Below are 17727 nucleotides of genomic sequence, written 5' to 3' on the forward strand. Positions count from 1 at the left end.
CAACATCTTGGAACTGAAATTGGAAATTTCTTGGTTCTTTTATAAACTCACAAATTTCACATTTTTATTGATGTTTCTCAAGCCAATGTTGGCTTAACTTTACCCACATGTTTACCATTTTACTTGCTCTTCATTCCTTCATACCCCTCAGCCTTTCCTTCTGTGATTATTTGTCTTGTGCCTGAAGTACATGTCATAGAACCCCTCTTATTGAAGGTCTGTTGGTAATAAATTTAGAGTTGTATGAAAATGTGTTTATCACATCCTCATTCTTGAAAAAATTTTTTGTGAATACATGATTCTGGGCTAAGTTATTTTCTCATAAAACTTTAATGCTATTATTCAACTGCCTCATTTTTCATTATTGTTGTTGACATGTTAACTGTGAATCTAATTATTACTCTTATTAGGTAATATTTCTATTATCTCTGATTGCTCTTAAGACCTGTTTAGCATTATCATTCTTCAATTTGATTATGTTTTTTCTAAATATTGATTCTTTTTGTTTTTTTTCTTTTAAAGTTGGATTTCCCTAACCTGAAGACTGATGTCTTTCATCAATTCTGAAAAATTCTGTCACATATAGTTTATTTGGATATTGCTTCTCCAACATTCCATCCTCTGTGTAACTACAGTTAGATCCATGGCAGACTTTATCATTCTAGTCATATCTTTAAATTTTTCTTTAATATTTGTATACTTCTTATTTCTATGGTACATTCTATTTAATTTCTTCTAATTTATTTTCCAGTTCACTAATTATCTCTTCATCTGTAATTTGCTGCTTAACCCTGTATGTAGGTTTTAGTTTCAATACTTTTTATTTTTAATTTCTACAAGTTTTGTTTGATTCTTTTAAGAATTCATGTAGTCTTTTTTGACAGTTTCAAGTTTCTTTGCCATACTTTTGATTAACTTTTCTTTCTCCCTTCCTTCCTTTTTTAATGGGGACCAAACCCAAGGCCTCGTGCATGTTAGGCAATCACCCTACCACTGATTGGGCTAGGGGTGTGGGACATTGGTTTGGCCTCTGACAAGGGTAATAGATGGCAGCACATCATGGTGGGAGCACATGTAGTAACACCAGTGGTCACACCTTGAACAGGAACAGAAAGAGAAGATGGGTGGGGCCAGATTTCCTCCTTTTATCGCAATCTACTTATAGGAATTCAAGCAGTCACATGAGAACTATAAAGAAGTTGCACAAAAACTACCTTAATATGTCCCCAATGACCCATGGACCTTCCACAAGGCATCCCCTCCTAATATTACCACCCTTATAACCAAGCCTTCAATCACAATGTACCCTTGGGAGACATAATTAAATCATATCCAAACCACAGCACTGATAGATTTTAGCTTATATCCTGGAGATTGTAAGTATTGTTTTGAGATTATGAATCTTGCTTGCATCCTATGGAGACATTTTTCTTCTAGCCTTCTGTATATTGTGGTTCCACCATCAGTTCAATTTTCAAACCTTTTGTAGTAGTACTATTTAGGACTACCCTATATGTGCACCACCTAGTGGTCAGTCTGGTACATGAATGAAGGTCTCCTAGCTAGTTGAGCCTCCAAATCCTTGGTATGGTAATTAGGATCAAAACACTCACAGGTCATAGAAGAACTCTTTACTCTTCCCTACATTTTTAGTACTTCCCAATTCCCTAGGTTCCCATTTTCTGTCCACTGTTCAGAAACTACCCACTGTCATGTCCAGAAACAAGTTGCAAGAGAAGAGAGGAAACATTTGTGTGAAGTCTGCTTGGGTCCTCCTCACACTGTGTCTCAACCTACAGAAAGGATCTTATGCCACAGTTAAGTTTTGATTCCTAGAGGCTCCCATTCTGGGACATTCATGCTTCTGGACCATTTTTGCTGTTGCCACCTTCACTGTGGAACCAAACAAGTAGAGTAAATAAAAAACCCAAGGGATTTCAGGGAAATTTCTCTGAACTCAATTTCTCATTTCCATTTCTTAAGCCCAAACTATAATCTTTCTTGTGAATCTGAATGTCTGCTGAAGGATGTTCACTTTTGGGTTTCATGCCATATTGAATTCAGGCTCATGATACTGATGAAGAAAAAATATAATGAACTTCCAACTGTTTACGTGATCCTTTTAACTCTGGTGTTCTTCCCTGATTCATCCACCTATACATATATTTATTTTTCAGTATTCATATCTGTGTCCAGGCATTTTATCAAGGTTTTATATTTGTATTAGTGAGAGAGTAAAGATTTCAGAATCAGATCCAGCCCTATATGTTTTATAAACAACAAAAAACATACACTGTTTTGTAGTTGGATCTTGCTTTTTTATCCAATGAGATCATCTTCGCCTTTGGCAGCTTTAGGAATACATAATGAAAGTAATTTTTGTATAGTTGGATTAATATCTACCACCTTTCAAACTATTTTCTATTCATTGAATTTGTTCTTGCTATTTCTTATTCATTGTATTTGTTCTGCTTCTTTTCCCCCTCCTTTTTCCTAACTTTTCTCATTATATTTGGTCATTAAAAAATTTTAACTAGTACATAAAAATTATACATGTTTATGGGTTACCAGAAATAAACAAAGCACAGAAAGACAAGTACCACATGATTTTACTCATGCAGAACCTAAATAGTTTCTCTCATAAAAATTGAGAGCAGAATGGTGGTTTCCAGAGCTGGGCAAAGAAGTGGGCTGGGGTAAGTTTGATCAGTGGATACTAATTTATAGTTATAAAGGAGCAGGAAGTTCTGGTGTGCTATTGCATTGTAGGGTAATAATAATGTAGTATATATTTTTTTGAAAAGCTAGTAGAAGGGACTTTGAATATTTGATCATTTTTATTATCTCATTTTATCTCCTGCATTTCCTTAGCATTTATATGTTTTTGTGGGGGTTTTTTGGTTGTTTTTGTTTTCTGGGTTTTTTTTTTTTTTGCTTGTGAGTTGGTTGGTTGGTACCAGGGATTGAATCCAGGGTTGCTTAACCACTGAGCAACATCCCCAGCTCTTTTTTTTATATTTTATTTAGAGACAGAGTCTCACTGAGTTGCTTAGGGCTTCACTAAATTGCTGAGGCTGGCTTTGAACTTGGTATCCTCCTGTCCTCCCGAGCCTATGGGATTACAGGCATGTACCACCACACCCAGAGTCTTTTTTGTTTTTAGAGACAGAATCTTGCTAAATTGCCAAGACTGGTCTTGAACTGACAGTTCTCATGCCTCAGCCTCCCAAAGAGCTCAGATTACAGGCATGTACCACCATGCCTGTTTTTTATATCTTTTTTAAAATCCTTTTTTAGTGGCTTCCTGTGATATGCACAGTACCTTTTCAGATGATCTGGGTTTACTTTTATGTAACACTATACTGTTTCATGTGTAGTGCAATACCTTATAGTAGAATATTCCCAATTCCTTCCTTTCATTCTTTATGTCATTGTTGTAGTCCATATCCTTTTTACATATACTATCAACACAAAATACATTGTTACTATTATTTTGTTCAACCATCAATTATCATCCACTTATCAGGGAAAATATTTGGCCTTTGGTTTTTTGGGTTTTTTTTTGGCATTTCACTTAGCATGATATTCTCCAATTCCACCCATTTATCTGCAAATGCCATAATATTATTCTTTATGGCTGAATAATATTCCATTGTTTATATATACAATAGTTTCTTTATCCATTCATCTGTAATGGGGGTGGGGAGTGGGGGCGAGAGAAGAATGGATGAAATTTAGATTACATAGAGGGAAATGAGAGGGAGGAGGGGGGTATGAAAAATGATGGAATGAGACAGCCATCATTACCCTATGTATATGTGTGATTGCACGAATGGTATGAACCTACATCATGCACAATCATAGAAATGAAATGATGTACCTCATTTGTGTACAATGAATCAAAATCAAATCTGTAAAAAATAATTTAAAAAATATAAAATAAAAAAAGATTTGTGAAAAAGTAAGAAAAAACAATCAATTATAACTTAGGGAAATTAAGAATATGAAAAAGTTGATATTTTGCCATTATTCCTTTCCAACATTCTTCTTTTAATTTTGTAGACCCAATTTTTTGACCTATATCATATACTTTCTGCCTAAAGTATTTCCTTTACTATTTCTTATAAGGCAAATATGCTTATGATGACTTTTCTGTTTTTATTTTTTATACATATACTAGGGATTGAACCCAGGGGCCACAACCCCAGCTCCCTGCCTTTTTTGAGACAGGGTCTCACTAAATTGCTTAGGGTCTCGCTATGTTGATGAGGCTAGCTTTGAACTTGCAATCCTCTTGTATCAGTCTCCCAAGGTGGGATTACTGGTGTGTGCCTCCACACCCAGCTAATTTTGTTTTATTTGTCTAAAAAACATCAAGGTGTTTTTTTGAAAATTGGTGTTTATTTGAAAAAGTCTTCATTTTTCCTTCATTTCTTTGTGGTGCTGGGGAATCACGCCCAGGGGCTGAGTCATGCTAGGCAAGTACTCCACCACTGAGCCACATCCCCAGCCCTTCCCTTGTTTGAAATACAGTTTTGCTGAATTTAGAAATCTGGATTGGCAATTTTTTTCTTTGAGCACTTTAAATGTTTCATTCCATTGTCTTTTTTGCTTATGTGGTTTCTGACAAGAAGTCTAGTATAATTCTTCTTCTTGTTTCTCTGTAGGTAAGATGTTCCCCACTTATCCTTTCCTTCCTGGCTCCCTTCAAGATTTTATTTTTGTCCTGACTTTCTGCAATATGAATTTGATATGTCTGACTCTGTGTTTGAAATTTACCATGCTTGGTGTCCTCTGAACGTTTTAGATCTATTCCTTGGTGTTTCTTAGGCCATTATGCTTTCAAATATTTCTTCTGCCTCACTCTTTCCTCCCTCTCTGTATTCTAAGCATATATGTGTTACACTCCTAGATATTGCTCCACAGATATTGAGTGTTTTGTACAGTTTTCTTTCTTTTTTCCTTTTCTTTCTCTTTATTTATTCATTTCTCCTTTCTCTTCCTTTTCTCTTGCACTTAATTTGATTCTTTCTTACACTTTCCATCCACCTGTTGAAATTATCTGTGTGATCTTGCATGATTACCTTTTCTGATAGAGCCTTTAACACATTAACAATATCTATTTTAAATTCTCTGATAACTCAAAAATCTTAATCATAACTCAGTCTGGTTCTGATGACTGCTTTGTCTCTTTGGACTTTTATTCTATCCTCAATTCTACCTTTTGGGCTGCTTCCTGTAGAATCTATCTCTTACATCTCTTATGAATGTATTTCACTCCTTTTGTTTTTGGTATCAGGGATTAAACCCAGGAACACTTAACTACTGAGCTACATCCAAGCCTCCCCTCACCTTTTTTTTTTTCATTTTGAGATGGTGTCTCTCTTAGTTGCTTAGGATCTCGCAAAATTTCTGAGGCTGACCTTGAACTTGAGATCCTCCTGCCTCATCCTTCTATGTCACTGGGATTACAAGCATGCACCATCATACCTGACTTCACTGTTATTTTTAATGGTGACTTTTGGTCTGGTAGTGAGGAATAGGAGACTGTAACATTCCATGTTATTTTGATTAAGTCTCAGGCTTAGGCAGGCTTACCCTGACTGTTCGAGGTGTGAGTTTCACAAGTATTCTTGTCTCTCCTCCAAATGTGATGGTGGGCTTAGCACATTTTCCTTCCCCTGATGAGTTAGGAACTCTTTCCCTCATTTCTCACCTTCACCTGTAGTGAGTTTTCACCAGTGCTCTCAGATTTCCCCTTCCTTCTGCAATTTAAGGGGGCTTCCCGCTCAGAAGAAATAGGGTAGATTGGTCTGGTATTGGCCATTCCACTACCAGCTGCAGTGAGTTTCCTCCAGTGCTATGATCTACAGTTTTTTGTTGTCTTTCTCCCTGTATATTAAGGCTTTTTTTAACCCCATAGAGAATATAGAGGAAATGGTCTGGGCAGAATTTCAGCAATGGTTATTGATCCATTTTCCTCCCCAAACCAGAACTATTGGATATCTTTTTAGGATCCTTCTCAGTCTTCCCTGTCAGTACCTGGTAGAATTTCTGGAAAAAAATAACAAGATGACATGAAACCATCTATGTTTACAGCACTCATGTGCTTCACATTCTCATATTGGCACACAACCAGCTTTTAGCAATACATTTATAAGTTTTAGTTGCATCTTCTTAGGAGTTTATATGTTGTTCAGCTGCATCTGCCCCAGGTAAGCAAATACCTGTACCTGTGTCTTCTTGCTCCCAGCAGATGCCTGTTTTTACAGGTTTGGGGTTAGCTATTAATCCTGCAAATACAGTTTTTTTTATGAGTTTAAAAATGAATTCATTAGTATGTAGTTTTCAACTTTTTTTTTCCTTGTAATGGTGAGACAGATGCTCTTTCCAACTCTACATCTCTGAGCTAATGACAGAATATTATATAATTCTGGGGATAAGACTTTGACTCTCTGTCTTCCAGCATCCATACCCCAGTTTACCAATTCCCCAACGATGGTGATCATGGTGGGTTTACCAGCTCGAGGCAAGACCTATATCTCCACGAAGCTCACACGATATCTCAATTGGGTAGGAACACCAACTAAAGGTATGTCTCTGAAACCATTTGTTATACAGCCCTACTGCAGGACACTGGCAGAAAACTGAGTAAGGTAGGAGACCAAAATCCTCAGTACCAAAAATGCCCCATCGCCATTATTACCTGGATTACATTACTACCATTATTACTACTAATACTAATATATACCATGGCCTCTACATTCTTATAAATTTTATAATTTCTTATAAAAAAATGTTATGTTCTCATAACATTTCTGTTCTGTGCTCAATCCCCTGTTGGGTGGTAAGCATAGGAAAACTAGTATTAAGACCTAATTCTGCCAGGTGCAGTGACACACACCTATAATCCCAGCAACTCAGGAGGCTGAGGCAGTAGGATCACAAGTTCAAAGCTAGCCTCAGCATCTTAGCAAGGCCCTAAGAAACTTAGTGAGACCCTATGTCAAAATAAAAATATAAAATAAAAACGGGTGGGCATGCGGCTCAGTGGTTAAAGTGCCTCTGGGTTCAATCCCTGGTACAAAAAAAGAGAAAGACTTAATGCCTGCTCTCAAGATGTTCCATGACCACAAAAACAATCCTCTGAGCAGTTTACTAGTGTTATTATCATTGCTATAATTGCAATGCCAACATCACTAATTTTATTAGCATTTTCATGTCTTCATCATTTCATAGTTGGAGAAATTAAGGCCAAAGAGATGAAGTGCCTTGTCCAAAGGCAAATGACTGTAAGTGACAGAACCAGGATGTGTTTGACTCCAAGCTGACACTTACTGTGCTAGATCTAATGCATTGGCCCTACCCATGGGAAGAGGAAAAAGGATCCCATATTGGTTCTGTTCCTTCCTTTTCTCTATTCACTTTCTCTGCTTATTTCTTTTGCCCATCCCAACATCCTATCATCTACCCTTTTTCCTGTATTCATCTTTCCTCCCTCTCTTCAAGTCTTCTCTCTGTGCTTGCAATTGAACCCAAAGCTTAGTACATGATAAGCACACACTCTACTGCTGAGCTACATCCTAAACCCCAGATCCTGTCTTTTTTTCCTCATTTCTTCTTTTCCTTCATTTACTTTTTTTTTTTTTTTACCTAATCCACCAATGGAGAGTTTCCCAATGGTTTTCCATGTGCCAAAACACATGCCAGGCATTGGGGATGAAACAATGGATTAGACTTCTGCCCTGTCCTTAAAGAGTCCTCAACCTGATTAGAATACATAAGAATAGCTCATGTCACCTAGAAATCCTTGAGCAGGGGGCTTAGCGAGGAAATCACCAACTGAAAGGCCATAAAAACTTCCCAGGTAGGGTATATTTGTGCTAGGTCATGTGGGAGAAGGGTGACATGGCAGAAGGTAAGATGAGAAGGAACCACTCTCATGGAGGACTTCAAGCTCTGAGGAACCTATGCTGAGTGGAGGGACACATGGTACAGTGGCGCATGGATCTTTACCATGACCCCTCTTCTCCCTATCTGCTCCATTTTACTTACTCCTCCAAGAGGCCTTCAGAGTCTTTTTTCGAAGCACAAGGTGGACATACCTATAGCCTTTAAGGGTCCCCTTGATCTGCAGGTTTAAACCCAGACTCCTTAGCTTGTCATTCAAGACCTCCACAATTGGCCCCTTCCAGCTTCTCAGGCTCCAGTCACAATGGATGACCTATTATCCCCAAATATGCTCTGTCTTCTACTGATGCCATACCTGTGCTCAGGTTGTTCCTTTCCAGGTTGTTCCCTACCCTTATTTCCATGTCTATAAAAGGCACCTACCCTAATAGGCATGGTTCAAATGCTGCTTTCTCTAAGAAATCTCAGATCAATCCAGATGGAATTTGTCTTTCCTTCTCCTTCACTCTTTTGCATGACTCCATATTGTCTCTGTCAGAGCACTTTAAAAAGTATGTGGAAGCTCTCTTTACTGGTTTACTCACTGTCCTACCTGCTCGTTTGGGAGCTCCTTAAAGGCCCCATCAAGAAGACTAGGTTATTCTCTGAGATCCAGAACTCATATTCTACTTCACAGAGTCATCATCAAAAAGTATTTGTTGGATAAATGAATTAAATATTTCCCATTTGGCTTCTTATCCTCTTCTCCTATGACTATTCTCCCCTATGACTATTTTTTAAATTTTGATTCATCATACACAGTGGGGTACAACTTAAGTTTCTCTGGTTGTACACGAAGTAGAGTCACACCATTTGTGTAATCATACATGTACGTAGGGTGATGATATTTGTCTCATTCTATTATTTTTCCTTCCCCCCACTCCCGCCCCATCCCTCATTTTTCTCTATACAATCCATCCTTCCTCCATTCTTGCTTTCCCTTACCCCCCTGTGACTTTTCACCATTAAAAGTAGGAAAGTATGGCCTAGAGATTTAGATTTAAATGTTTTGTCCTGAGACAAAAAAGTAAAATAGCACTAGGCTAGGATTTAGAAGGCCCAGTGTATGTCTGTTACCACCTCACTCAGTTTGACCCTGGTGATTAGTTGATTTTACTTCCTGAATCTTTGTTTCTTCATCTTTCCAGTGGAGTAAGACATTTAAAGGGATATAGTTTGTAATAAAGTAGAATAGTTTAGAGACAAACAGACCTGGGTTTCAATCCCAGATCCCCAGTTTTTAACTGTGAAATTATTTTTTTTATCTTTGAACTTCATTTTCCTCATTTGTAAAGTGGGAATGATCATCCCTAACTTGCAGGGCTCTTATGAGGTAAATAATGTGCTGCTAGTTCATAATTTGAATCTTTATATGCACATTTTATTGCTTAAAATTATACCTTCTTCTACCTCTGAGGTCCCTAGAAGGACACTGTTTGGCCACTGGGATCTTCCCAACCTCTTCACTAGGGCTCCCTGCTTTCAGTGTTTAATTTAGGCCAGTATCGACGAGAGGCAGTGAGCTACAAGAACTACGAATTCTTTCTCCCAGACAACATGGAAGCCCTACTAATCAGGAAGTAAGTACCCAACATATTATGGACCTGTGCTACCCCTTGGCTGAGGGAGGCCTTTCTTCAGATCATGGGAGAGTGGGACAGAGTAACCTGGGTCAGAGACAAGGCCCTACTCAAAGGGTAATTGGGACATCCCTTTCACCATCCTGCTCAAAGCCTGCTAACCATCCTCTTCTCAGGAACCATTTATGTTCTTCTACTTCTGACAGGAGAGTAGAAACTTCTTAGCCTGGCATTTGAGATAAGTCTCAATAGCTTGATGCACTCTAACTTCTCTAGTCTTACCAACTCAACCTTAAGATCTCTTTCCCCTATGTGATTCTGAGTACTTCCAGGATGGAGCCTGGGTCTCTTGTATTGATCCATGTCTTCGCCGTAGAACCTAGCAATGAACAATCACTATAGGGATTTTTTGCTGAAAATACATCACCACTGTCATGCCTGCAGTTACAATATTACTCATGCCATGGAATGACTTTGACCTTAAAGACCACACACGTAGGCCCTACCTTGGTTAATAAGACATTCAGCTTGAGTCTCATTATCACAATGTTGAAACCCTTAAAATTGGGTCTGGTGTCATTACTTAGTCTTTCCCGGACATGTCACTTTATTCCTGCCTTCAAGCATGGTGCCTAGAACATAAGACATCCTGTGTAGATGTTCAATAGATGAATAATTTATTGTAAGATATATGAGATATGGTGCAAAAGATAATTCAGAAAAAGAGTGAAACCCATCCTGGAGTTAAAGTTTATCTGTTTCTTTCTCTATCTTTTTCAGGCAGTGTGCATTGGCAGCCCTAAAAGATGTTCATAAATATCTTAGTTGTGAGGAAGGTCACGTTGCGGTAAAGAAATTTCCATTTTATTTTTTCCTTTGGGTATCTTCTAGAATGGAAAATAGTTAATATGTACTGAGAATCTACTGTGCCATATATTATTCTAAGTACTTTTCTTATATTAATAATTTAGTTCCACACTACCCCCATGAGATATTGTCCATGTCCCATTTGAAAGCCTGAAAGAATGGAACAGAGAGATTAAATAATTTCTCAAGATAGCACAACATGTATATGGTAGGCCCAAACTGAAATCCAGATTGTGTAGCTTGAGAATCCCCACTCTTAATCACTGTTCACTACTGATGCACCCACAAGAATTCAGCAGGGCTATACTAGAATATAAGACTAGGGTACAAACATTTTTTAGTTCTAGAGATTTACCTAAACATGCCCAAATTCTAAAGGGAGAAATATTCTTAAATTTGCAAGTGGTCTGATCTAAGGTGCTGAAAACAGGGAGTTGTTTCCCATTCTTGAGGACTTTCAAGTTGATAAGGGAGGAAGAGGCCTCACATAGGACTTTAGGAAACCAATCCTAGCTCTACTGTCAGCAACTCTTAGTGAGTGGTTAAGGCAAATCTTTCTTCTAGGCCTAAATTACTTCACCTGTAAAATAACCCTAATAATAGCATACAAGTTTTCTTTTGCCTTATTATACTCACAGGATCTGGTACATTTCTGGGCAGACAGTAAGTGCTTGATAAGTGTTTGTGAAATTGAGATAAGTTAATTGAAAATTCTTCCTTTCCTTCAAGACCCTCTTCAAAGTCTACTCCTTTTTGGAAGTCTTCCACTTAGTACAGGCATGGACAAAAATGAGTATTCTATCAACACTAGATTCAGAGTAAGCCAACCTCATTACATATCTCTAGGTTTTTGATGCCACCAACACTACCAGAGAACGACGGTCTCTTATTCTGCAGTTTGCAAAGGAACATGGGTACAAGGTACAGTAATAGTCCCATTCTTATCTAGAGCCTACTTATCCAGCACACACTCCAAAAAAAGGCAAACTAGAATACTCAGAAAAACTATATTGGCCACCATAGACTCAACATATTCATCTGGTTTTCCAGGGCATAGTCAGAAGCAGCATAGCAGAACAGGAAAGGAGAGGTACTACATTAGGCAATGGAAAATAGTTACTAATGGGTTGACACTGGGGGTGGGGCATAACATTGATGAAGGAGTGAAGAGCTACTATAAGAAATACAGTAGACTTAAAAAGTAGTAGAAACATAAAACAACAATCCAGGGTCATTTAGTTTAAGGCCAAAATAGCTCATAAAACTCAAATCTGAAAGCATCACTGTATGAGATTCTATTGTCAGATATGCCCCTGGGGATGACTCAGAGCCATTGAAAATGGATCAAACTGTGTTTGGCTCCTACCAAATATAATCCCCAGCTGGAACACCCCCCTTTTGGAGTTGGGGACCAAACCTCTGTCTCTCTTCTTCTCTCTCTTTCAGAGCTGGGTTTGAACCAAAGGCCTCACACATGCTAGGCAAGACCTCTACCACTGAGCTATATTCCCAACCTCAGAACCTTTTTGCATGTTTCTATTATAGGTCTTTTTCATTGAGTCTATTTGTAATGACCCTGACATCATTGCAGAAAACATCAAGGTAAGGAGTACCAGTTACCTTTCCTTCTTATACTGTTTTAGTTTTGTCTCCTACCTAAAAAGATCTCTAAGATTTTTTTTTTTTTGGTGTCAGGGATTGAACCACTGGGCCACATTCCTAACCTTTTATTCATTTTTTTTCTATTTTGAGTCAGTGTCTCACTAAGTTGCTTAGGGCTTCAATAAGTTGCTGAGGCTTTGAACTTTTGATCCTCCTGCCTCAGCATCCTGAACCACTGGAATCACAGGTGTTTGCCACCACACTCAGCTTATCTCTGTAAAATTGAAGGAAGTACTCCTCCCTGAGCTTTTGCATTCACTTTACATAGGAACCAATCCCTGACCATCCTGGTCCACAATGATCCTATGAAATTAGGTGAAGCCAGTATGTAGGAAGCCCAATAGATACACCAAGCATCAAATTTTACTCTCATTATTTTTTTTTTCACAACAAACCTGCATGTTAGGGATAATTTCTATGTTACAGAGAGGAAACCTGGGTTCCAACAGGATAAATGAAGTGTCAAAGATTTATAGAGCCAGAAAGAGATAGGAGTGCTATCTCTGCCTTGAAAAGGTTATCAGCCTTGAAAACCTATGTTCTTTATTCTTCCCACAATTCACATAAGAGCCATCACCACTCTTAGAATTTAGTCACATGATCTAGAACTAGATCATTCACCACATTTTGTTGTTCCCTACTTCATCAAATTACCAGAGCTTAAGAACAGAAGATGACTTTAAAGATCATCTCCTACATCAGGTATTTGAAATCTCAGTTAAATGTTTGTCTAGATTTTAATTTAATACATGCCAGGACAAATAGCTCATTGCCTTCAATAAATGTAGCCCAATCAAACTAAAACCTTCCTTCCTGTAACTTCAACTCATTGGTTCTATTTTTTACCTCTTGAGACATAGTACATGTCCAACTCCTCTCTTAGCTCTTCATCTACCCATTCATCTGTTTACTGATTTAACAAAAATTCATTATATATCTGGGCTGGGCCATTCTTGACAATAGAGGCATAGAAACAGTTAAATGAAAATCCTTCTCTTAAGCTCCTGGTCAAGTGAGGGAGACTGGAAATTATATAGACAGAACTCTGAGATCAAAGTTGAGATGAGGAAACCAGGGAGAGTGTCAGAATACAGTATAGTAAGGGTTTGACAGGGAAAGTTTCCTAATGGAGATAATAGTTGAAATGCATCTTAAAGAAGAAATTGTAATTTCACTGGTGAAGAATGGGAATAAGAAAGAGCATATACTAAGTATGGCATCTCCAGGGAACTGTAAGTAGCTTAGATTGGCTAAATCAAATGGTGGAGGAATGAGGAGCATTGAGAAATGAAGACTAAGAAATAAATCGGGTCTTAATCATGACAGGCCATGAGCCACCTGCTAAAGATAATTGACACTTTGTCCTAAAATATATAAGAAAATGGTGATGGGTTTTAAAGGATGCGTGGTCAGATGTGCATATTAGATACACCCTTCTGGCTGCTGGTATGGTAAATATATCAGATGTAACATGACTACACAAAATAATCAGTCACAAAGCTCTAGTGAGTACAGGTAAGAGAGAATGAATATTTAGTAGATATTGGAGAGGAGTTGGAGCCTGCTAAGAGGTGAGGGATGATAAAAAGAGGCATCTAGAATGATTTCCAGATTCTGTGTAGGCTGACATTACTGAGAGGGAATGGGATGGGAAATGTGAAAGGAGAAAGTGGATATTGGGGGATTAGGAACTGTTAGCCCTTCAGAAATCCAAGAGAATATGTCACATTCTTCCAGTAAAGACTCTATACATGTAAGCCATGTGATTTCCTGTCAAGATCTCTACTTCCTATTCTGTAGTCATTTCTTATATCATAACACCTATTCCTCTTATTAATGTGCTTCTTAAACAGTGCGTGCTCTGGCACTGAATGCAATGTAATAGTCCTTTTTTAATCACATAGAGATTAGAAATGAGGAGTAACACATTCCTGCTTCTCTTCACTTGACTGGTTTTTGTAAACTTTGGCAAGATTCTCCAAGTTTCAATTTTTTCACCTTTATAATAAGGGATGTTGTATTCAGTTGTTTCTAAGGGCTCTTCCCAACACCACTTTCAGAGTCTTCATCTTATAATGTCTCCCTTGGTCCCTCTGTCCTTCTCCCTTCTCCCAGCAAGTGAAACTCAGCAGCCCTGATTACATAGACTGTGACCGAGAAAAAGTTCTGGAAGATTTTCTAAAGAGAATTGAGTGCTATGAGGTCAACTATCAACCCTTGGATGATGAACTGGACAGGTAAGAGCCCAACATCCCAAAGTTAAGACCTGGATCCTTAGTGTAGTTTTGATGTCCTTATATGGAAACATCTTCCTTCTCTGGGCTTCAACCTCTCTATTTTTAATATCAGGAGTACAACTTGATGATCTGTTTTCATGGGTCCTCCCAGCTCTAATTTTCCATGAAGCAGTAATTCATGAGATGACTGAAATAGTGCCTTTCTGAGCAATTTGGACAGATCAGAACCTTTATCTCTAAGAACAAATGCCTCTCTCCTGTGGGTGTTGCTATTATTATTGTGAAAGTATTCTTCATACTTGATAATACTTCAGTTTTCAAACATATTCCCCTTCTTTCTTTCATTGAAGTACACAGCAGTCCTGTAAAGGAAGCTGATCAATGTCATTATAAAATTTTTAAGAAAAGGAAGTCGAATTCTAAGAGGATTGAAACTATTTTCTCAAACTCCAAACAACTCAGGGATAGAACTAGGATTCTAACTATATATTCAGTCTTCTTATCATGTCTTCTCACAACACTCACATACCTCTTTAATCAGCAAGTATTTGGCCCCTTTGGCCTGTGCTGTATGTAGATGGTGTAAATAAGGTGAGGAGAAATGGGTTCTATTTTCAAAAAGCTTCCATACTATGTTGACATATGGGAAGATCCATAAAAAATAATATATTTTCTGTCATAGTACCAGATAAAGATAGAAGAGGTGTTAACTGACAGTCCATGGCAAATGTGAGTTTGATATAAACTGTTCCCAGAATCCTCATTTCTTTCAAAATGGATTATAGTGAGAAAGGATCCTGGTCACCTACACTCCTTGACACACAAATGTAAATTGTAAAGAGGCCTTAAATACTCATCACCACCCTAAGAAGTTTACATAACATCCTTTCAGCTTTACCTAACTGAAGTACTAAGAGATGACCATTGTTATTACTCCACTCCTTAGATGGGAAAACTGAGACCCAATTCAGATGAAAGGTTTACCTGAGGTAAACATAATGAGTCAGCAGCAGAGCATATACTTAAACCCATATTCCCAAACTTCCAGCCTGGTTTTTCCCTTCCCACATCCCTGTATCATAAAAAATGTGTCAGATTGGGGTGTAGACACTCAATGCAAGGAGCATGCCCTTTATGTACATTTGCACAGCTTTGCTTTATTTGAATTCAATATGTATATGCTACAGTGTGGCTCTGTATGCTCTGAGAATAGTGTAACTTTTTCAAATTTCCACAAAGGTATCGTGTGGGTTAATGGTTTAAGGAGGTTAAAGAAGGGAGGCTGAAGTGAAAGAGTGGCATCAAGAAAGCCTCCAGCCCTGGGTCTAGATAACTACAGGTGCTCTGTTGGTTTTTGATGTATCATTTTGGTCCTAAATAAGATATATGTAGAAGGCCAGATTTGTTCCATTATTTTTCCATCAATGATCATTTATAATCCATGCATTAAGGACACCCTTAGCTGTGCCTAAGGAACCCCAAGAAGGAAGGGATATCCCCACTTTAATAGAATTTCAAGTTGGTTGGAGAGGATGGTCTATACACAGTTGATCACAATTGCAGGGACAAAAAGCCAAGTAAGTTTAAGGAATACAGAAGAGGAGACCTGGAAGAGCCAGGTTGCCTAACAGACAGACTAAACATGTGCTTAGGGTACTGGCAAGGTGGGGACTTCAAAAGGTAAGAAAAATACCTTAAAATATTTTCATATTTAATATTTTAAAAACAATATCAAGGTAGTGAAAATGGAGATAAAACATAAAATCAGAATTTTGTAGGATCTCCTCATATTACTCTAAGTATATAATTTTATTTTAAATTGCATGTGGTGGAGGATGGGAATGAGCTACTGTAATACTTTTGGTGTTGAGCACTTCTAAATGACTTTATATGACCCTGGGTTGACTTCCTGTAGAAAGTTAGTATGCTGATTCTTGAGGGATAGGTGCATAGGAGCTCAACTTTGGAAATCAGGCAAGGGATATCTTTTTAAGCAAGAAGAACAACACTTTGTAGTGGTCTAGTTAAATCTGAGTAAGAAGAGAGGAGAACAGGGATATTCCAAGGGTAAAACAAAGGCATGAAGATAAGAATGAAACAAAGAAGCTATGGGTACAGCTTGGTAATGTGAGGTAAGGTCAACTGGGGCTCATGTATGAAGGCACATAAAATGTCAGGCATAGCTGAGTGATTTGGAAGTTCTCCTAGAGACATGCTGTACCTAGTGATAGGAACAGAGAATGACCAGGAAACAATGTTACATCAGATATTTTCTACTCCTAGGCTCTAAGGAGTCTAGGATAGATGATTGGAGAGGGGAACATTCTAGAGTTAAATCTCAAGTCTACTTCCTAAGGTGACCTTAGGCAAGTTGCTTTCTCTCCATGTACTGCACAGAGATAATAATCTCTTCTCTGTATGATGGTCATGAGTATTCTTGCACCTTAACATCCCTAATCCCTGCCAGATGCACAGAAAATTTCAACAAATCCAAGTGCCCTGTGGGAACCATTGGACACGGATCATAGGTCTGGACATGATGAGTAGGTGCAAACATAGGGGACTTCTCTGGGAAGATCAAGGGGAAGGTTTTCTGAATTAAACTCATCAACAACCTTGGGCTAGTCCAAATATTTCAGTTCACTTGATTTTCTTACTGTGCAACCAGGGTTGGTGGCATAACTCCAAAGCACAGCCTCCCACACTTCTTCCCAGGATCTCTCTGAACTTCTTTCAATCTAACAATCAAAGGATTAATGACTGTCACATCAGTGGCCTCAGAATTCTTGCTCCATGGTTCTAATCTTCTGATTAGGCAGTACCTCCAACTACTCCTGAGCTCTTCCACAGATAGGTGGTTGAAGAACTTGGAGGAAAGACCAGAAGTTCCCCCAGTGATGTTGTGGACCACCTCTGTATCCCTATTCCCTAGTGCTTTGCACACCTTCCAGTGAGTATTTGTGAAATGAATGAGCATTGATTACATATTTCCAAGTATAGTTCCTGACTGCCCTGAGTTCTCAAAGGGTAGATGCTGGTTCCCACCCCTAGTACAATGCCTAGAACAGAGGAGGGTGTTGGTGGACTACATGGCAAATAGAGAAAGAATCCAGCCTAACCCCATTATCTGAGTGAGGAGAGACACACACGCACATGCACGCACAGATGCAATCTGGTAGGTACCTATAGAATATAAAGTACACTGTATCATGGCAGGGATGAATCAGAAATTACTTTTTACATGCAAATATGATTACATGACCAATGTAATTCTACATCATGCACAACCAGAAGAATGAGGTTATATTCTCTCTATACATATAATGTCAAAACACATTCTACTGTCATGTATAACTAATAACAAATTTAAAAAATTTAAGTAGCAAAAAAAGAACAGTGGGAAAGAGTTCAATTAGAATTTAAAGGGGAGG

General features: G+C 38.2%; 1 protein-coding gene across 6 annotated transcripts in view; it reads left to right on the forward strand.

Moving 5' to 3' along the window:
* PFKFB1 (6-phosphofructo-2-kinase/fructose-2,6-biphosphatase 1) overlaps positions 1–17727 on the forward strand; it is a 48039-nt gene that overhangs the window by 13758 nt on the left and 16554 nt on the right. For all 6 annotated transcript variants that reach the window (XR_013761211.1, XR_013761212.1, XM_079124670.1 and 3 more), the window contains exons 2-7: positions 6467–6592; positions 9437–9530; positions 10311–10377; positions 11244–11318; positions 11943–11999; positions 14175–14296. Coding sequence is in view for 4 of the 6 variants with exons in the window: in XM_079124670.1 (XP_078980796.1) it covers positions 6467–6592; positions 9437–9530; positions 10311–10377; positions 11244–11318; positions 11943–11999; positions 14175–14296 (541 nt within the window). In the remaining 2 variants the exon portion in view is untranslated. The remainder of the gene's footprint in view (positions 1–6466; positions 6593–9436; positions 9531–10310; positions 10378–11243; positions 11319–11942; positions 12000–14174; positions 14297–17727) is intronic.

The sequence above is a fragment of the Sciurus vulgaris genome, assembly GCF_902686455.1.
Source record: "Sciurus vulgaris genome assembly, chromosome: X".
In the NCBI taxonomy this organism is placed as follows: Eukaryota; Metazoa; Chordata; class Mammalia; order Rodentia; family Sciuridae; genus Sciurus; species Sciurus vulgaris.